This window comes from Phaseolus vulgaris, chromosome 11 (genome assembly GCF_000499845.2).
Source record: "Phaseolus vulgaris cultivar G19833 chromosome 11, P. vulgaris v2.0, whole genome shotgun sequence".
Classification (NCBI taxonomy): Eukaryota; Viridiplantae; Streptophyta; class Magnoliopsida; order Fabales; family Fabaceae; genus Phaseolus; species Phaseolus vulgaris.
This window is the reverse complement of record NC_023749.2, coordinates 2,678,662-2,700,581: the sequence shown is the minus strand read 5'-3', so window position 1 is coordinate 2,700,581 and position 21,920 is coordinate 2,678,662. Positions and strand designations below refer to the sequence as shown.

Sequence of the window (21,920 nt, the reverse complement as noted above, 5' to 3'; positions counted from 1 at the left end):
TATTTTTCACTATTAAATTGCTATTGTTAAAAAACGTAAATTTAGAGTAATGAAATGCTGTTAAGGAAGATATTCCTATAGCCACCGAAGGTTAAGCAATGATGAAGGTCTAAAGCTTCAAAAGCCTTAAATAGAGAAGGTTGTTTTTTATTGGTAGGGATGAATATCAGCAGCTATACCTAAAATACAAACCACCAAGACCTCCTTTTCATATTGAGAAATGCCAAAAACGCATTTGCAAAATGTCTATTTTTAAGTGTTTTTTTTTTATCGCAATCTAACTGGTACGTATTTATAGTTCTAAAAAATAATAATTCATGCTCGAGTAATCTTTATCGCTAAAGGTGAAAGAAATCCTCGTTTTTTTCTGTGATGAAACAACCTTCGATCAATAGTTAACATTGTTTATTCTTCACCAATACGCATGCATACCCTTTTGATTTGACGTAGTTGTAATGGGTTTCGATGTTTGATTGTAATGTCTAAGTGGAAAGAGAACAACAATCGAAAATCAGAATCAGTTTTTCGACCTGTTTGGTTGGATTGCTAGAGGACTTAAGTTTAGAATATTTGGAGGTAAATTTGGAAGAGAATCGCAATGCAGATCGAAACACGCCCTACGTATGAATACGATGAAAACCTATCGAATAGCGAAATGATGATGATGTCATCTTTTGCATCAACATCTCCTCCAACACTTGGCTACATTCAACATCCTGTTTCCAAATTGGACACTGCATTGCAATCAAGTATGGTGTTGAGGTATTCTTTCTTCTCTTTTAGATTATGCTTTTTGGAATTTCATATATTTCTAATGATTTTGGAGGCAAAAAAACTTTTTGTACAAGTAAAATGAATTGAGATCCATATTTAATGATATGAAATGGTTTGAAGTTATTGTTAAGGAAAAGATATCTTTAGCACCAAAGTCAAACACATACACTTTGACAACCCATTATAATAATCTAATAATATTTTAAATTAAAAAATAAATTAAATGTTAGTTTATTATGGTGTGAAGTCTATGTTTTGTGGTGTATGTATAAATTTCTCTGGTAAGTTGTTGAAGAAGTTTTGTGGTTTGGAAAACTGTAGGTTGCGGACATAAGAAAGGTGAATGGACTTGTGACTGATATGCAGAAGTTTGCTCTAAATACCTTCACATTCTACTAAATGGAAAGCACCCTCCACCCAGTTTTGCAGAGTAAGTTTATTTATTGAATTGACGAATATCAGTAAATACCACAACTTAATCTAAACCTTTTTAGTTAGTATTAATTGATTTTAAAGTTAAAAGATGTGTGCGAAGGGGCTATGCTAGTTTAACATGCTGCATTTTAATACGATTCTAACGTTGATATCTTACAACTACTGTTATGTTACAATATGTTCTTATGGGCAATTTGGATGATATCTTAATCCATGTAAATGCTCACAAGTTACAAATATAAAAAAATTGAGTATATTAGCTACCCTTTCTAGGTTCATAGTAAATTTGAGTAGAATTTGCTTGAATATATCATTACTTGTAATGAAGATTTAAATCGCTGATGAGCATAAGCATTGTTATTCCTTCAGACAAGATGACACAGAGGAGAGTCCAGCTGATAATACAAGGTATGAACTGTTTGAATCATTCCAGCCGCTGAGAAGGAAGTCCTCCTAGCAGAAGATATCCCATTCATGCGCTCTTAACAAGGTCATTACGGAGCTAAACCAAAAAATGAAGAAATGCACATCTGAAATATTTAGCATGGTAGAGTACCAAAAAAGGTCCCTTAAATATTCAGAAAACGGTTCACTCCACCGAAACTCACCAACGGTCTCCCAAAACTCTTAGTCGCCACCAAAAATCTTTTAGTTTGGTCACTGATAGTCTGGAGAGGTCTGATACTATGGCAGGTGTAGCAGCCAGAAAAAGTGATCTTTATAAGAGGAATGTTACACTTATCCGGAGGAATCATAAATCTGAAAGCGTATTCCAGAGCTGCTCTGGAAGCAGGCAATGGTGGGTTTTCTACAAGATCAACAAATGGGCTAGCTCAGAGGCAGAAATCTGCTAACCGAATAGCGTTCACACCTTGTTCCAAACAGGTAGTTTAAGAACAGTGCCAATTTAGTATGATGGAGGCAAATTATGAAACTCGTCATGTCAAAATCATGGGTTCAGCCAACCTCAACAGTTTAAAACCAGTTTTACATACCATTTCAGCTGAAGCCATTGCAAAACTTATCTTTGATGGCTTGCCGACCCCAATAACTGGTCCAAAACAGGATTACAACTGCACTTGATTAGTATATGTAGTTAGTGATCATACCAGTTTTCTTGCCCTTTCTAAGGTTCTCAGACCTTTGGCTTTCACACCAATAGGGTGAGGTAAAAAATGTTAGAAAAATATATTAATATTACATTTACCAGTCTCTTTGACATGTGCAATGGAAGTTTCTTATCAATGAAAACGTTATTCACACTAAAATAAAGCTTTATTAATAAGAAACTTCCTTTAAAATGCCCTAGAATGGCACTAAAGATAAGTTCAGGAAATTTTGTACCCGATTTAGTTTGCTTGGTCTACGGGGCAGAACATTACATAGTTGCAATAACCTTACGAAATTGTTCCGCAGCAGGACATAAATAAGTTAACATATCCGCAAGGGTTGTTTTTTGGATTTTCATAAAACGTTAGAATTACCAAACAATGGTGATTAAATATAAAAATTCTGCATGTTCCTCAGTTTCTACTGTGTCAGCGTTAAAACTAAAAATCAAAATTAGTACACGCGAACAAACAATATTTGGTAAGCATTAAATTATATTGACAGCAATACTAAACTTTCTAAAATAAGTAAAACATTTCTAAAATAGGAAGTTAAATAGATATAACGAAATTTGCAGAGTGAGTAAAATTGGAGAAAAAAAATTGCACCTTACCACAGTCAATTTAAATGTAGATATTGTTACCGTAAATCTTTTAGATGAAGGTCCACAACTCTTCTTGTAAGGGTTTCCTAGCTCCAAATACAGGTTTTGTCCGCAAATTTGGGTTGCTTGAATCTTTTAAAATATTGTGGCTATGAAACATGCCTAAATAGCCTTTTTCAAACACCGTCTCAAGAATGTTAAGAATCTAAACACCCTCTTTTCTGTACTGCGAAATTTGAGACCGTTCCCTTTGGACTTGCAACTTTCTGTAGACACTTCGAAAATAATGACCACATGTTAGCCTTACACGAAAGCTTACTTGCGAATTTCGTATCTTCAACGCCAAAATAAGACATGAAAAAATATATTAAACTAACTACTATTTTAATTATGCAAATTACACCAATAACTTAATATTATAAAACTGGTCCCGCCTTTACACAATCTGTTCAATAAAAGTATTATCTCTTAAAAAAAATGTACAAACTATTGCCTTCATCGGTCAACTTTCGAACTACACTATATAAACTTGGAACATAAATCTGAAGAATGCTTATTTTGATCCGTAGTTTTTCTTAAATGATCTCCAATGGTGTACAACATTGCATAGGCTTGTTTTTCATTTCAACAATCCAGAAGTGCACAATTTGCTACTACTTCACATGCCTAATATTAAATTTCAATAACGACAGATGGCTATTTAAATCTATTAAGTAAAAAAAAAACAATTTTAAGAAGTATGTACAAAAATTCATCGAGTCCCACATTAACTGGAAATGAATTAAATTTGCTCCTAAATAACACCCTTCCACTTTGTATCAATTCCGCTAGTGAAAAGAATTATGCTTACCCAATTCGGTAAAACTTTCAATTCAGACGAATTAGTTATCTATACAGTATTTCAGTTTTACATAAAGTTCTCTACCAACAAGGCAAATGAAAAAACCGTACTAAGCATGAGAAATTGTGAAGCTAAGGAATCAATTGCAATCAAGTAAAATAAATGAATTGGCGAACAAAGCTAAGATGATATTTGAAGAATAAAAGAGCAAGTTGAAGAATGATTTGTGGTCTCATGCACACCAAAATATCTCCCTACTTTTCCATCCATGATATAAAAACGAGAAACAAAAACATAAAGAAAATGCCCCTAAAAGTAACAATCCAATATTAAGATTTGTCGTAGGAACAGCAGCCTAAAACGTGTAAATAAAATATACTTGATAACATAATCAAACAACATGCCTAGTTTAAAAGTAGTGTTCAATTTAGACAGCAGCGACAACAGCATATACAATGCAAATTGTTTCACGAGAATTTGTATTGAGTCATTTAAGAAGCAAAAATCAAGTCGTGTGCCAGAATTTAAGTACCTTAAGTTTTCTAAAATTACTCTTTGATTGATTTACTATCTAATACGATAACCTAATTCTTTTTTCTTCACAGGAAGTATAACACACTAAAGGATAGAACTAATCCCAACTTAACAATCTGAAAGAACAAATCAGAGGGCGTTTTATTCATAATGGAGTGAGCCACATAATCAATCAATCGAAGTCAGCGTAGTGAACAGACAATTTAAGTCAATGTAGTGGACTGGGAATTGACCGATCATATGTTTCAAATTGAAGACATCTTGGAAAAGAAAAACCTCAAATAAACTCTTAAAGACAAAAAAAATTCAGGGATTTAGTACTATCTTGACCGTCTAAGATTGTCATCTATGTTATCTGTCTTAGACTACTTATCCCTTGGATCCACTCTATCAGAATCAAATGATTCCATATACAATGTGTTACTTTCCAATCCTCAAGCATTCCTGAGTGAAGTTGATGAATTGTATTCTCAAAACATATCGAACATCTCTTCCAAACTTGTGTGGGAAAAGCGGAGACAAACATCGAGCAAATATATAGCACACACAACAAGATATCTATGAAGACAGATTAAGCCCTATGTTTCATGGCAAATAATTGTATATATAATCATATGGCAGATGGAAACTCAATCCATTAATCAGAGAAAATTTATGATCCTAATGACCAAACTTTACCATTTCAACTTCCTACTGTAAGAATTCAGGAAAAAAAATTACTCAAATTGCATGGAGAAATGCATGCATTAAACGAGACAGGAAAACAACCAAGACATTGTAATGTACAATATATGCAAACTCGTCATAAAAGAATTACTAGAATTCTTAAAAAGTATCCAATAAGAACTATGTTTACATACAACTATAGATTCCAAGCAGAGTGCTCGAAGTAAAGAAATAACTGAAGCATGGTCAGTTCTTAAATTCCACAACAGTATTACCTCTATAATCAGCAGTCTTTATGTGAAGTTGGACTGTAATCTTTGTTCAGTTATCACATTCAAAACATGAAAAAATGATCACCATCTTCTTTGGCATTAACAAAACCTGAAATCGCCGAGATATTCAGAATTCCTTTTCAGCAATATCAAAAGGTTATCACTTGACAGAACACGTCATATATGCTTATGCCATAATGTGAAATAAATAAAAGCTACATCATAAGCCATCAACATTGAAATAAGGCAACATTCAATGCAATGCTAACGCTGAGAATGACTTTATGCATCCAACTGAAGAAAAGGGTGGAAAAAAAATGCATCTTAGTTTTATGTCAAAAACAAGGGGAAGATAATTCGTTACATAACTTAAAATTTTTACACACTGATCCATTGAGTCCAAATTTAAAACAAAAGGGGGGGAAACAAGTTTTAGAACATGAAAAGGAGAGATATCAACAAAAAACAAGGCTGAACACAATTCAAGCTGACTTATGCTAACAATAACAAGAACTCCATAGTATCAAGAGAAAGATTCAAGTGCTTGAGCTTCTAAAGAACAGTAAAGGTAATTATAGAAATTACATAAACAAGGAGTCAAGTAGTATTTCATTCAAAATTTGTAATAAGTGTTCGTGCATTCTCTCATGTAAAAAATAAATGCATAAATAGCTTATCATGCTGCACTCAAATATACTTTTTAGAGCTACCTGTCTTTTCCTTCCTTCAAACACAGTTTCAAAAAATCTTCAAGGGTAAATGCAATGGACATCACTTATTTGTTGCCCTTTCTCCAAGAAGAAGCATTTAAAAAGTACATATTCAAAAGCTTGCTAATCGGCTAATCCATCTACTCATTACACAACCATGGAAAAAAGGATTCAAATTTGAAACACAAGAGCAATTGTTTCAGATTATTCACTTTTTTTATTCAGTATATCTTTCACATTCATTCTAATTCATGTATAATTTCAGTCGCAAGAAATTTCTATTAACATTTTTAATCAAGTAAACCAAGCTTGGGCCACTTCAAATCCTAGAATTTCACAGGTAGGTGTGTTTCAGGAAAAAATCCTAGTCATGTCCAAAAATCAATGTCCCTTTTATCATCAGCATTCCCCTAATTTATAATTTCCCTTCTAAAAAAACGAGAAATGTCAAGGAAGAAGGAAAATAGAACAAGTAAATAGCATAAGTTTTTTAAGTTCACGCACAACAAAAATGAGAGCATTCCCAAACTACCCTTGCACCAAAGTACTAATATCAGAAATGCCTCAAGTTCAACTATATTTTCTATAAAACTGGAACATGATCATGGTATTAACTACATGAACTTGTTAGACAGAAGACTACGAGGTGTTTCAAATTTTTTAATGGACTGGTCAAGAAGGAAGGGTTCACATGTAGGGGAATGAGTGAAAACTAGTAACAAAACTTCCATAAGAATACCAATAATATAAAGTACCCTCACTGTGAAGAAATATGAGCACATTCAGACAAAGATTGAAGGCATTATATAAAGCATTAGTCTCTATCCCTATCATTAAACTCCTGAAAAAGTGAATTCCAATACAGAGAAAGAAATAATATAACAAAATGTTTTAGAATGGTGAATCAAGACAGAATAAAAATTATATGTGCACATGTCTGCTTTCACAGAACTTTCTCTTGTGACTTTCTCAGTGATAATAACTTTGTTGTGCTTTAACTATAACACGTTAAATAACTTAACAAGTTAGATACTATTAAGGTTAAAGTAGGCCAAAAGGATGTATAAACAAATTGTGCAAAGATAGTATATCTCAAAATAATAAAAGAAAGAAAGTTGTCTTTAAAATGGAATTTAAAAGAATTCCAACCTTGCACTTCTATCAAAATAGGTGGAAAGAGTTTTAAACTTAATTGCAACTTAACTCTTTGATAAAAACTATTGCATATAAGATGTCAGTTTATGCCAGAGCCTGAAGCATTTTGATTCAAAGGCTTAGCTTTTGATTTCAGTTATTGACAATGGCAGTTAGTTGTAGGCAATCCAATCTATCGGCATCAGTGAAAGATTTTAATGAAACTAGTGGAATGCTCTAGTATCTTCGAATGGGTCCCCATTCCGGAAGGCTACTACCAAATAAAAAAATAATAACTCAACAGTGTGCCAATTTAAGTCTATAAAAAGAAGGATAACAACTGCAAAAATCAATAGACAACATCTCATGTTATCCAACTTATGCTTAGAATAAATTAATAAATCATACAACATTTACATATAAACAGTCCTTGAAAGAGGAGGAAGACTGTCATCATATATGTGATTTGCCTTAGAAAATGAATACACCTAAAAAAGTAAAACATTAAGTGTGTCACACAGACTTTGAAAGCACAAATTCATTTGTACAGCTAGATATGATTTCACAGGTTTAATAAGTTTAGTGGCTCCAAAATTAACATATGTTTTCTATATACAACATTTAATAAATATGTTAATTTAATCCTAACAGTTATTATGTTAGTTTTGAATTAACAGGTGTTAAGATGCTAATTTTGACATTATCACATACCAACGTATATGCAAATATCTAATATTATGATTATTACATGTCAATCCCGTTAATTCAAGAGTAAAAAAATATTACTGTCAGGACCAATTCTTGTTAGGATAGATTATGATATCATCTTAAAAAATAGACTTAGTCTAACTAAACGTCACAAAATCAACTTTCAAAGTGAGGTTTACATACACCTATAAACTATGATAACTAAGAGGCATTTAGTCATGAAATATGATATTATTTATCAGGAAAGTGCAATGAACTATGGGAAAAGAAAATTCAAAGACAAAAAAACAAGCCTTTTAAAATATTGAAAATAAAAATAACATTCATTTATTGCAGTTAAAATTGAGTACTTGAAACAGATTTCTATATAGATATAATGTAATAATTACAAGGGATGGGAAACAGATAAACTAACCAAGTGAAAAACATGGGCTAAAGGTGGAAGCAAATGTTCCTGGGATACATTGTCAGGAAAAATTACAATATACACAATCCTGTCAAAAGCCTCCTCGAGTTTTCAAAATTTTCTTCAAGGGTAAGTTGTATGTACTACACAGGCGAATCTAACTTTGTGGCACAATTTAACCTTTCATGTTGATCCACCAGCAAAACCACTGAAAGATAAAAAGCAGTAACAATCAACATAGCAATATTGAGAGAAAGGAATCTCATACATTTCTTTCTCAATAAAAACAGAAATAGAATAATATAGAACTTTTTTTCCTATAAGAAATTCATTCCACATACAAGGAGGTTAAATAGTCAAAGTTCACTCTTGCAATGCAAAGAATAAACCTAAGTTTGGGTTTTGGAAAGTTCCATGAAAGAGTTACCCGATAATAATGAACTCAGTTACCAATGTTCTTATCCACCAATTTTGGAAATGAAGGGGAAACGTATGAAGTCGATTATTTTACATGTCAGGCTACAGAAGCAGTCCATAACTTTTTTTTTCAGAAAATAAATTGTTCAAGGAGATTTATCCCTGATGTTTCAATCATGTCACATTGTCAAGCACTATAGAAGGGAAATAACTAGAGGTCATTACCTCTTTATTGAAGAAAATTACTAAAAAGAGGGAGAAATAAAAGAAAAACAAGGAGAATAAGCTAAATCAAAGTTCTCATTTTCCTCCAGTAATATATATACATAAATTTCAAACTGTTCAAATACAGAAACACCAAAGATGATAAAACTCAAAAATATATTCAGCAGTGGCCCGATTTTTCGGACAGCCAAAACTACCCAACATCACAACTTCAAGTGGCACTTCAAGAGGCATAGGAGTTCATTTAACAATAAATAATCATACTCTTCCTAAGTATCAAATAAAGAAACTATTGCATTTTCATTTTTATTCAACATTTCCTTTTTTAATATTTTGATACATGCGAACATGTCAATGAGACATGGAAGCCAAAAAGTATTGAACAATCACCTATTGCAACTTTTCGTTCAGCCACACACTTAAACCATTGTTGCAGAATCCCAAACACAAAAAAGTTTACCTAAAACTAATAAGAAGACTCCATTCAACTTCACGTGGGTCTCCAACAATTAACAGAAGAAATGTCCGGCCTACAGGGCATCATCTGAGGTACACCATGTCCTGAAAAGGGTAAAATGTATTCTAAATTTAGTTTTATAAGTATAAATTCAAAAAGAAGTGCATGAGAGTAGTGAATCTCAACCATGGAATTAAAATAGTTGGTTAAGATTTGGTTTAACTAAAATAATCTTAATCATCCACCCAACCCAAGATTGTATGACAGATTAACATCTCAAATCTCACTAGATGGATAGATAGATATTACAAATCACCTGAGATTGGAGCAACAGGTAGGTTGCTTGAAATTGGTCGCTGAAAACCTACAGTGGTTACTGGTGTCCTTTCAAATGATGGCTGAAAATGACCTTCATCACCGTAATCAAAACAATGTTTACAAACAACATTTAGATTGCTTGCACAAACAACACAAAATAAAAATAACAACAGTTGAACTAAAATGCTTTCAGATAAGAAACCAGACAATTTAATTGATAGGTAGAAAGTATATGTATTGAACTATGAAAAAGCAAAAACGAAATAGTCCATGCAAGTAGATACTGATTAGCAACAAAAAATGCAGAACAGGAATATTTTAGCAACAACTCCTCCCTCATCAAACCAGCAGGCTTGCCCAATCTTTACGCAATATTTTCTCCCCCCTTCCCTGTCTCCCTCAATCCTATTTACAAACAACTCCATTATTCTTCAAATGTTACCCATATCACTCTCCCCCAATCTCAATGAGACTTGTCATCCTTCGGTTATTTCTCTCTCCTTTCTCACCTGAATTGTCCATCTTTAGTGGTCATGCCCTCCCTTTTTTTTCATACACTTTGAGGCTTTCATCAATATCATTGGGCTTATGGCAGCCCTTCTCTTATACACCTTAGTTATGGGCCTATCACTTTCACTTGTAATAAAAATGTAAGCAAAAATATATCAACCTCTATAAGCTGTGAACAAGCTTGAATATACACATAAGAAAAAGCCTAAAAGAAAAAGAAACTATTTTTATTTACAATGACAAACATTTAGAGTGGAGCCAAGTAGATCATACCTTCTTGCCCATAGGGTGGACCAGGACATGGTGGATTTCTCCCTCTCCATACACTATGTTGATTGTTTGTTTTATATTCACTAGATGGCATTCTCCATTGCTCATCGGCAACAAATTGTCTCCTTCCATCAGGAAGAGATGGTAAAGGGAAGGGAGGATGGAATGAATGTGGAAGATGTTGCTGAACTGTAGGATTTGAATATGGATACGGATTTGGTGGATTTTGTGGTGGGGCAGGATGTGTGTGTCTCTGTGCATATGGGGGATTACCCTGCTGAAATTGATGGTTAGGTTGAGGAACTTGAGCATTTAGATACATATCATTCTGTCCGTACTCTAATTGCCTTGAAGGGTTAAAACCAGAAGGTTCCTGGGAGCTGCACCCTGCTGTTGAAGCATAAGCAGGTGGCTGTGGAAATACTTCATTCTTGACAGCTGCATTATTGTGACCTCCAGGAAAAGAATTCCCAGCCATTGGAACTATTTGGTTACCCTGCATGCATGACGGCATTTATCAAAATCAACAATTCAAATAAATTGATAACCAAGTGATACCAAAAGAAAAACATTCTTACATTATTTGTGCCACTAAAATCATGAGGTACACTCTGCTGATACCCCAACTGTGGGGATGACTGATGTGACGACTGAGATGGCAGTAATGGTTGGGACAGAAGTGGCCGAGCTGGTCCCGATGATTGAGGAGCCAAGGACACTGGAGGGGCTGATGGTGGTAAAGGAGGAGGTGGGGGTTGCAACATTGGGGGTGGTGGGGGTTGCAACATTGGGGGTGGTGGGGGTGGGGGAGGAGATGGTGATAATGGAGGAGGAGGGGGCGGTGGTGATGAAGGCAATGGTGGGGGTGGAGGAGGTGAATCAAGTGGCAAAGGAGGAGAGCCCTCAGGAGAAGCTGACATCTCTTCTGAAATGTTTGGAGTCAGATCCAAATTTCTATCTGACAACTGAAGCTGCAAATCAATTTCATCGGAACTGTTAAAAAATGTGGGCCTTTCATCCTTTGGATGTCCTGAAACATCTTCCATTTCCAGCTCACGATCCACATCCTTTAAGATACAATGGCGCTTGTCATTTGGGGTAACAGTAGAAGTTTCAGATTCTCCAAGGGTATGGGTGGGATCTGCTGGAGATGCATCAAATGTCTCCTTACACAATTTCGTTGGTATATCATCTTCGTATTCATCTTCATCTTCTTCAAATGCATGTGAAGATAAAAAGCCAGGCAGTTGAAATGTAGCATTACTGATACACAATATCCAGGAATATAACACGAATCAGAAATAGAATTACTATTTAAAGCAAACAGAATGGTAAACAACAAGAAAAAAATAAACAGTACAGAAGTTAATAAATATTGCAGCAAACTAAAATCCATAAATGCAAGCCATGAACAAATGTAGAAAATGATACTTAGTATTTCCAGTCCGAATGATACGAATTCCTGACCCTTTTACAGTTCATCTCACATAGAATAATACCAAGGACATAAAGAAAAATTTTATATATCATGGCACACCGAAGTTGAAGAGGTTTGTGATCCTAGTTTTGAGCTTGACTTGTAGTTCTTATGAATGTGAGCATAATTGTAGCTCATTTGAAATGATAATTTAAGCTATTTATAATTTATAATTTTCTTTATTTGGTTTATATTTACTAGAATTTCATATTTAATTATAGGTTCATACAAAGAGAAGAACTCGAAAAGATGAATGATTTGGTTTATGTGATGTATAACTTGAAGTTAAAAAATAAGCATATCAAGATAGTTGTTGCTCTTCCATTTGATGTGATATTGAGTATGATGATAATTGGATAACTAAAGAGGAGATGATGATGTTGAGATTAAGCAAGCTCATTGTGAATATGATTGTGGAAATGTTGACTTAGATGGAGCAACAAAGAGATCCAACTCTGGATGCACTTGATTTTGATAATATAACATCTAGGGAAGAGTTTATGGTGACGAAGATGATGACACAGATAATGATATCATTAGAGAATTGGACATAGAAACTTGACATTTTGTCCATTTCTAGTTATTTAATTGCTATCACTTTAACAATTTATGTTTTGCAATATTTGTATGAACTTATTTATTTGGTACACTTTGAACTTATATAGTAGTCATTCAGTACTAAATGCAATTATTTTAGTACTATGGACTTATTTTTTCAACTATTTTGCTTATTATGCTATTGAACTATTGAATTAGTATGTTATTTATAGAAATTAATTTTTTTTCATATGATGTATACTCTTACAAGTTTACTAATAGAGTTTACGGAGCTCCCTCATGTTTACATAAACTCTCGAGTTTGATAACCTTGTTCAAGAGTACAAGGAGAGTGTCAAGTGACAAGAAGCTTGATAACACTAGAATACACACAACAAAATCTTGCCACCACAATGTGATCAGCATTTTTCAAGATGCATAATTTTTTTCATACCATAGTTTTATAACATTACACATGCTTAATTAGTTCCTACATGATCAATGCTTAAAGTAAAACTAGTGTTAAGGATAATATGATAGTATCCTACAATTATACTAGATCAATAATTTTAATTTTTCTTTCACTCTATTCTATTAACTTGTAAGTTTCTTAATCAGGACTTAAATGTGCTAAACTCTAATCAAACAATGTATTAACATTACTATAGTTAAAATTGACAGTTCTTTTTTGCATTTTGTGTATTTTTCAGTTTTTTAACTCTTATTTCAACCTATATTGTTCATCATTGCACCTCAAGCACAATCGGGATTCAGTAGTTATAAAAGTAACCTCCGTGGTTGTTTATGCTGCCCTATTTAATTATTTGAACTTCACGCTCTATCCTTGATTCGAGTAAGGATGAATAAAATAATTGTAAAATATATGATGAACACAAACTTAATAAAAGCAGCCAGTCTAAAAATTGACAAAACAAGTACCACACCTTCCATATTCGTCAACAATGCCTTCCATTTCTCTAATAGGGTCATCCACAGCTCGCTCTGCACGAGATGGACGTCTGAGAGATGAGCTAACCGTAATATCATCATTTCCAATATCATCCATGTAACGGCGAAGAACTGATTGAGGAAAAATTTTCCTCTCAAGCCACAGCCTCAAAACCTGCAATCCACCCAAAATAGAAAATAAAACAAAGCTGATATCCACCAAACTTCTGTGCCTTTGAAAAATAAAACTTAATCCAGTTATTTAAACAAATCCCTTTCATTACACATAGATTGCAGCCAAAGTCAAGTAATGGAAATTCTTGCAATTTAAACAGGTAGAGAAAATCTGGGGAAAGGGAATCATGAGGGTTCAATCTTCAAGCTGGATTTTGAGAAAGCTTGTGACTGAATAAGCATAACATAGATAATGTCAATGTTAGGCAGAAAGGTTGAATTTTCATTGCCTCTATTATTTGCAGTGGAATGTCGTCCAAGATATCTCAATATGTTGATTATGTTATTAGTTAAAATCTTAACCTCCCCCTAGTTCTACTGCTCTGCTTTCCTCTTGATGCAATTCCTATTGTCATTAAATATTAACTCGGAGAGGGAGAAGGAGCTGACCTTGAGACACTGACGGCGATTTTCACGGGCACTAGCTCCAGGGGGAGCAGCAGCACCAAGAAGACGTGGCAACGCTGCCTGAACAGTGGGAATGTAGGATGCTCCTGCAATGCCTAAAAATTTCCTATACAATTAGGGAAATCAATGCCATGAAAAGACTACTACCCAAACTAACAAATTTTGGTAGGAGACTACAGGGAGGCAAAAACTGTGATAACAATTGCTAATAGTATTCTATTGTAATATCTCCAGTAATCACCCACCTTTTTGATTATGTGAGCACTGGGTGATAGAATCAACAAGAAAAAACAAATCCACTTTGCGATGAAAACTAGTTTCATTTTCCAGCTTTCGTATGAGAAGTTCAACAACCTGAACAAAAAGGACTAGGAAGTAAGTCCACAACAGTTACATTAACAGCACTCCAAAATCAGTAGCCAAAGAATAACATTTAGGAATGATCACCAACTAAAATATAAATGAAACAAAAAAGATACAATTCTTATCTTCTATGGATCTTGATGTTCTTACTAAAGCTTTTCTATATGACAAAAATTCATTATAACAATCATATAAGCAAGAAAATTTAACACAAACCACACAACTAATAGTACTTAAACTAAAATTTAGACCATATTAATAGCACAATGTTCCAAGACCTTTACAATCAATAAACTTATGGCTTAGCCTCACACACTTATCCACAGGCTGAACTTTCCATGCAATCAAACTGACAATGTATTAGGGATACCAATCCTCACACTTCCAACATAACTAAAAAAAACCTTGCCAACAATTGAATCAAAGTGTTCTCATTAAACTAAATATTAAGACAATTTTCTGCAGCAATTCCATTTTCTCTAATCGCTCATAAAGCTGGGAAACAATTTGGAGGAAAGCCATTGCCCAATGCACAACTCTTAACTAAAACTATAAATAATAATCAAGCATACCTCGTTGGCAATGCCATACTTGGCACAATCAATGGCAAGACGGGTTGCACGACCAATACTTTCCTTGGTCCTCGACAATGTCTCAATCATTCCTTCAAAAGCATCCCGGGCAACAGCAGCCTCGGTACCACCACTCAGTGAGCCTCCTATACCCCTTTGCTCTGAATCAACTCTTCTATCCTCAATTTCATCAGCATCAAGCTGATTCCAAGAAGCAGAATGATGTTCTTTAGCTGGTGGAGAAACCAATGATGTTTGCTCATAAACTCCTTGCATATCTGCATGCAAAAAATTGCCCGAGACAGACAGAAATGGCTGAACTGTAGACGGGCTAGGAGTTTCCCCCTGAACATTGGGAAAGCCAGAAGGAATAAATTGTGAATGGGCCTGTTTCCTTTTCGCCAGGGCAGCAGCAATAAGATGCTTCATAGTACTTTTATCTTCTGTGCTTACTTCCAATCTTCAATAAAATACAGAAACAAGAGGGAGAAGGATCAGAGAATAATAAAAAAAAACAAAAACAAAAAACAAAGCATGTTTACCTATCAACATGTAGAGCATCAGTATCCTTCAAACCAATGGTTGAAACAGGAACTTCAACTGCCTGAAACAATGTCTCTGGTGTAGTTTTAGAAATTTCCGCCGACGATGCAAGCTTCTTTTTATGTGTAGCAACTTCATTCTGAGAAGAGCTAAAGTTATGTGAATACTTTGAAGGCCCATGATCAGCCCTCTTTTGAGTAGCATTACTGGAAACTTTAAGTGACAGTTTGGAAGCTTTATTCCGCTCCGCATTTGACTTACTTGCAGGTACCAGTTGAGGTGATTTTAGTGGAGAGACAGAGCTCAATTTTGCTGCATTGGAGGGAAGCTGCTTCAAATCTAATTTTTCAGGACTATGAGGAATATGCACAGGGATCACTTTGTCATCTTTCTCTCTATCTTTCTCTTTTAGTGGCAGCTTGATTGACAAACTGTCATTATGTAATTGAGATGGTGGCTCCTTCAAATGGGTATCCTCCAGCTCACTAGAAATTCTTTGAGCCAGTGGAACATCAGACTTTTCAGAGTGTGCATTGTTGCTCTTCTTGACCTCTGAAACAGAAGACGATTTAACATTCTTTCCAGCTCCTCCATGAACAGGAGTTTTAGGTTCGTCATCATCATCATCAAAAAGACAAACAGCTCTGCGTTTCCTCTCTACTTGTTTTATCATAACATTACTTGTATCACCTTTCAGTCTGAGATAATTCCTTTCTTTCTTTTCCTCAGATGCAATGATTGAAGAATCAGGCATAACTCTTTGAACCTGGATCGGATGTCTAGTCGCCGACAGCAGCTCATGGACAGAATCATCAGAACCCGCACCACTAATTTGACCCCTTGATGACAAGCTTTTTTCTGTTTTCAAATTTGGTGTAGACTTCTTCATTTCTGACTTTTTCAATGGTCTGTCTTCAATAACTGTAGAACCCGGCGAAGTTCTTTTCAGAACTTTTGAAGGATATCCCAAAGTTGAATCATCATTGGTATCCATGCGCTTCAACTTCTTGGTAGCATGTAAAGATTCATTTTCCCCTAAATTATAGGTTCCATGAAGTTGCATCTTCTTCCGCAAACTAGAACTTTTACCATCGGCATCCTTGGAATCAAACAAGATCTCAGGGAACTCATTTTTTACCTCAAGACTTGTTTTGACTTTTGTCATGATGCTATCTTTTTCCCCAGTATTACCATTATTGTCTGATTTAAGAGTGTCTGGAGAATCCAATTTAACATCAAATGCCGTTTTCCTTTTCTTCCCAGCTTTCATTGTCTCTCTGGACCTAGAAAGGTCACCACGACCAGTACAATTTCCCTCCTTAAGAACTCCAGTAGATGATCCACCATTTCTATCTCTATCACCTGCAGCTTCACTTCTTTTTCGCAAGCCATTGACAAGCTTTCTTGGCTTGGTCCCATTTGTTATACCACTGTGTCTATTATCATCTTGCCCAAAATCATTAACATTACTAGCACCTTTAAGACTTGATTTGTTAGCATTCTTCTTTGGCTCTGAACCCATGGATAATTTACTTTTGATCACTGGTGATGAAACAGAAGAACTTTCGTTTGGATGGTCGGATACAGAGTATTTTTCATCTAGGCTGTCATTCTCCCCTACTCTTTGTGTACAGTGCTCCAGATTAGAACCAACATTATCCATATCGATGTTATCTTTCTCTGCATTTGATAACACAGAGTCAATTGCATCCTTAAGGTTAACTACTACCCCATCATTAGAAGGAGCCTCTGAACCAATATGAGAATCGTCAGTGTCATCAGTCAAACCACTAGCCTTCTGTTTCTGCATCTCATCAAATGCTGCACATATTTCCTTCACAGCTTGGGAAAAGTGCTTAGTCTTGCCATGAAGACGAGCTGACAGCTTATTTTTAGCCTCACTGGTAAATGCCTGAATATCTGCTGGGGCAACAAAAGCACTGCAAAGGAAAATAACACAGCATAAGCCCAATTGTAAGAAAATAAAATGCAGGACATTCAACATTCAATATAATAAAAAGAATTAACATGAAGGAACAAAATACAAGTTTTATTTTTATTAATCTGGGGGCTAAATGAAAGAAAATAGTGAAATCATAGTATAACATTAAACTTCAAAATATTGTTATCTTTTACTTCAAAAATAAATCAGTCAAGACACTACCAGAGCAGAGGATAAAAGAACCTTAAGAACAAAAAAAAAACAACAGAAAATATACATGAGCTTAAAAGAGTTGTTTAAGCCCTTTAACATGAAGGATACAGTCTCAATTCTAAAAAGATTCATCAAACACTGAAAATTTCTCAAGCCACTCATCAACAAGTTTTCGATAGGGCCATTGCTGATCAAGAATTAATATCTTCATTGATGTTGGAAGGTCTAAAAAACTACATAGAAGTTCAAAGGTCATAGCTATAACCACAAAATCAAGCGTTTCAGGAAGAGGATTGAAAATTCAAGCACCATGTTCCACTGTAAATCAAATTAAATCCCCAAAATTCAATTCTCTCTCTTTCTCAAAAAGAATAAATTACATACTCTGACCATCTAATTCATTAGGTATATGACTCCTCCTCTGTCCTTTACTCTTTGGATACACTCAAGTACCATGGACCATGGTATTGTAGGTATCTAGACAGGATTAAACCCCACCATCCCTTAAAAAACACAGATGATTTAACTAAATTACACAACCGAAACCTCAAACTTTGTCAAATAAACTGTTAAATCCTTTCTGTAACAGTCAATTCATCTCTTATCCCCAACTGCATGAATTATGACAGAATATCCTTATGTTTAAAGAAAAGGAACACATTTTACACACACAATAATATCTTCAGCCACATCAGAGGTTGTTGTCTTTCTCTTAAGACACATAATCTTAGAAACATATGTTACAGATAAAAAAATTAAAATCATCCCTATATGCCTCCACCTAATAGCTTAAGCTTTTACCAAATTATAGTCTCTACTCCAAGACTAAGTAATTAGGAATAACACAGCACATTCTCACCACTCCCATTTTTTCAGTTGAGTTTAAATGATGTGCATTGTCCATTCTTTAAGCCAAAAGAACCTTGTCAAGAGGGGTGTATTAGGGATATAAACCTTTCTTTGGGCTTAACCTAATAGCTTAATATTTTAGATATGTTAGTCCTCCATTGATTGCAAAGTCATTATACACTACAAGTAAATAATGAGAATAAATATTTACATTGCCAATTAGACACCAGACATCATCAATCTCATAATAAAACCACCACAATTGTTATGGCAACCACCACCACTTCCACTATTGTTGCCAAAACTTTTGCCACCATTGTTTTACCATAATTATTATTGTTGTCATCTCTATTGTGCAACTGCCACTACATTGGTATCACCAAGAATCACTTCTATCTTCATCATTGTCACCATTATCTTATTATTACCATTGTCATCACCACCACTACAACCGTTGTCATCTGCATGTTGCTACCATCTCGTTATTATTGTTGAAGTCATTGTCACCATCGTTGTCAATATTGTCACTACCATCATCATCACCACCACCACCACCTATCATTATTTGGTCCTTATCATGGTGTGCACCAAACACCAAATAGTATGTTTATCTTACTTTATCCAATCATGTTCCTATCTTAGTCATGTATCCTATCATATCTTGACCACCAAACAATCTCTTAAGCTCAAAATAGATGCTCATATATAGTGAGACAGCAAGGGATAGGGTATGTTTTCCATGATTCTGCATGTCACCTCTCATTTTTTCTCATCCAAACTTTACTACAAGCTTGACAACATATGCCCCCTCCGTCATTTCTCCAAATCCAAACTATACAACATGCTAGACAAATTAAGAGTCTTCCTCTTTACTAGTTCACATAATAGTTCCTCTTTTAATAGCAGACATTCCGGTGGAACTTAACACCATTTATCAGACCACTTGGCAACCTATGCATTTATATCTTTTAACTGCATACAAGTCACAAGAGAAATCGAGTGAAAGAGGCTTACATTTCTTTTGTACCAAAGAATTGAACAAAATATTTCTTTGGATCAGGGATTTTCTCCCAATCCTCAGGCCTGCTTATCTGAAAAAAATACAACAAAATTAGCATCATCGGTGCTATGCTATGCTAATAATAACCATAAGCTGAAAACCTTATAACATGCAGAAAGGAACTTCGTAAAATTGGACGGCGGATCAAATTTACCAAAACAACTTCTGTGCGCTAAAAGCAAGGTAGATCATATCTTAGAATTTCAATTTGTACCTAACTCACTCTTTAGGTACTATTTTAGTCACACTATTACTAGTCGGGGGGTGAAGTCTCCAAAACACCCGCTCACCAAATCCGAAAACAGCTTAGCTTGTCAAATAAGCTCAATAACAACTATATCGCTCTGATACCATTTAATTTGGATTTAGAAGTAACTCAATCCTAAACGCTACCTTATCAACGAAGTTAATTCCTACTTACTTTATACCTATATCACTATGAAGGATCTCTAACACATCACATTAACAAAGTAAAACTCCTCATCCAAGCAATTCCACAAACTTAACAAAAAAAAAACTTGAAAGTCATACTGAACCATTCAAAACCTTAGCAAAATAGCCTAACAATGCCGTCACTGAAAATCTGAAAATTAGCAGTCAAAAAGATATATATGAGATATGCAGAGCAAAACAGAAGAACTAGTTATGATAATTTTGAAGAATAAATAAGTTATAAAGGAAGAGAGTGAGACCTTAGCAGGCCATGCGGGAAAGCCCTTGACCTTAGCAAGCACGAGATCGCCCAAACTCAAGTGGCCATTGGCCTTGGCCTTGTTCCCTCCGCGTCGACGCCCGGGAGCCATGGCGGCTCGTGGACGCTACACAGAGTGAGCGCAATTGAAAAACGACGTCCTGGAAGAAGGTAAGGAACGAAAGATCAGAAAACCCTAGAGAAATCCCGCGGAAGCGCCGCGGGGATCTTGCGCTGGTTTCAGCGGCGGCGGAGGGCAGAGAATCGGAAGAGGAAGGAAGAGAATCTGAGACTAAAGGAATTGCAAGGATTGCGAATCGAGACGGTCGCAGGGAGAAGGAAGAGGAAGAGAGAGAATAGTAGATTTTGTTTTTGTTTTTGTTCTGTAAGAATGGCTTTGGACACAAAGAGTATGGGACCTAATGGGAATTTTCTGATCTTTTTCTTTTTTGGGTTTTCACACTACCCACAATGTTTGTTTGTTAGATCATAGCATTTATCACTTCAAATACCAATTTTTTCTATGAAAATTATTTATATAGGTCAACTTATTTAAACATAAAAATATTGTGCTAATGTTTTTATCTCAGTTAGATAGATTAATTTGATCAAAGATAATACAATAGTATGCTAAAAACTAGTTTTAATACACATAGAAACTAACAAACTTATCACATATCTCATCTGTGACTTTTTAAACATGTTAAAATCATCTTTTAAGTAACAATAATTGTATATATAAAAAGTGTACACTCAAAATTTAATACTATATTCTAAAAAAAATTGTATTTTAAAGAGTCTGGTTACATATTTAGTCAGTGTTTTAGTGTGAATATAAAATTATTTAAAACTATAAAATTAGAAGTTAAAATGTATTTGAGAATCTACTAACTTGTTTTTGTAAGTTTGGATTAGGAAAAGATAAAGATTATAAAAAGAAAGTTTTATATTAAAACGTTTTTCTTTTTTTTTCTCTTTTTTATTAATGATAAATCTTAACTGTGTATCTGGAGAAACTAATTCACTCTTGAAGGTGAATTATAAGTTGAGAAGGTTGGTTTACTGTTTATGTTTCGAACAACTTATTAACCAAAATTTGTGTGCAAAGAAATGCAAGGATGTGTAAGTATGTGCCTCCTCTCACATGAGAGGAAATTAGGGAATTGGATGGTTTGAGAATTTTATCCCTTTCTACTTTCATGGAAGGTCAATCACATTAGGTATATAACCAAATTTTGCAATGATTTGTATGTTTTGGATGCTAAATGCGTCTCACTTTTTCTCCTTCCACTAACTAGTTTTGATAAGATTTTGGATTAGAAAAAGACAGAGATCCAGAAAGAGAGTTTTTGTATTAAAACATTTTTTTATTTCTCTCTCTTATTCATTAATGTTAAATTCTAGAGATGTGTTTGAATTGACGAAATCATTGTTGAATGTGAATTGTGATTGAGAATTTTGGTGCACTTTAATGTTTACAACAACTAATTAGCAAATATTTGTATTGGAGAAAGCTGATGATGGAGGCATATGTGTCCCTCACACATGGAGGAAATGAGAGGAATTGAAAAGTGGGTTAGAGAGTTTATTTGTACCTGCATGAAGTGAATCATGTCATTCATCAGGAGAATTTTTGCAATGATTTATATGTTTTGGGTATGAAATAAGTTTTGTTTTTTCTCATTCGACTAA

At 34.5% G+C, this 21,920-nt stretch overlaps 1 protein-coding gene across 7 annotated transcripts; it reads right to left on the bottom strand.

Annotated features, from left to right (window-relative positions):
- Positions 1-1,448: 1,448 nt before the first annotated feature.
- LOC137811365 (ENHANCER OF AG-4 protein 2-like) lies at positions 1,449-20,698 on the bottom strand. 7 transcript variants are annotated; one of them, XR_011081070.1, is made up of 15 exons: positions 20,230-20,698; positions 20,084-20,120; positions 19,492-19,568; positions 15,473-17,413; positions 14,931-15,390; positions 14,241-14,349; positions 13,978-14,090; positions 13,350-13,528; positions 10,970-11,654; positions 10,395-10,887; positions 9,610-9,702; positions 9,297-9,397; positions 8,204-8,402; positions 5,240-5,345; positions 1,449-3,198 (listed from the first exon to the last, which is right to left on the bottom strand). XR_011081070.1 is itself a non-coding variant. In XM_068613072.1 (12 exons), exons 1-11 carry the CDS (start codon positions 20,338-20,340, stop codon positions 9,327-9,329), a joined length of 4,332 nt encoding a protein of 1,443 aa, XP_068469173.1. In that variant the 5' UTR covers positions 20,341-20,698; the 3' UTR covers positions 8,093-8,402; positions 9,297-9,326. The 7 variants fall into 7 exon arrangements, 2 of the variants coding, with proteins under 2 accessions (XP_068469173.1, XP_068469190.1); XR_011081055.1 differs by lacking the exon at positions 20,084-20,120; XR_011081062.1 differs by lacking the exon at positions 20,084-20,120 and having other exon boundaries at positions 1,449-3,189.
- Between the last annotated feature and the right edge of the window lie 1,222 nt (positions 20,699-21,920).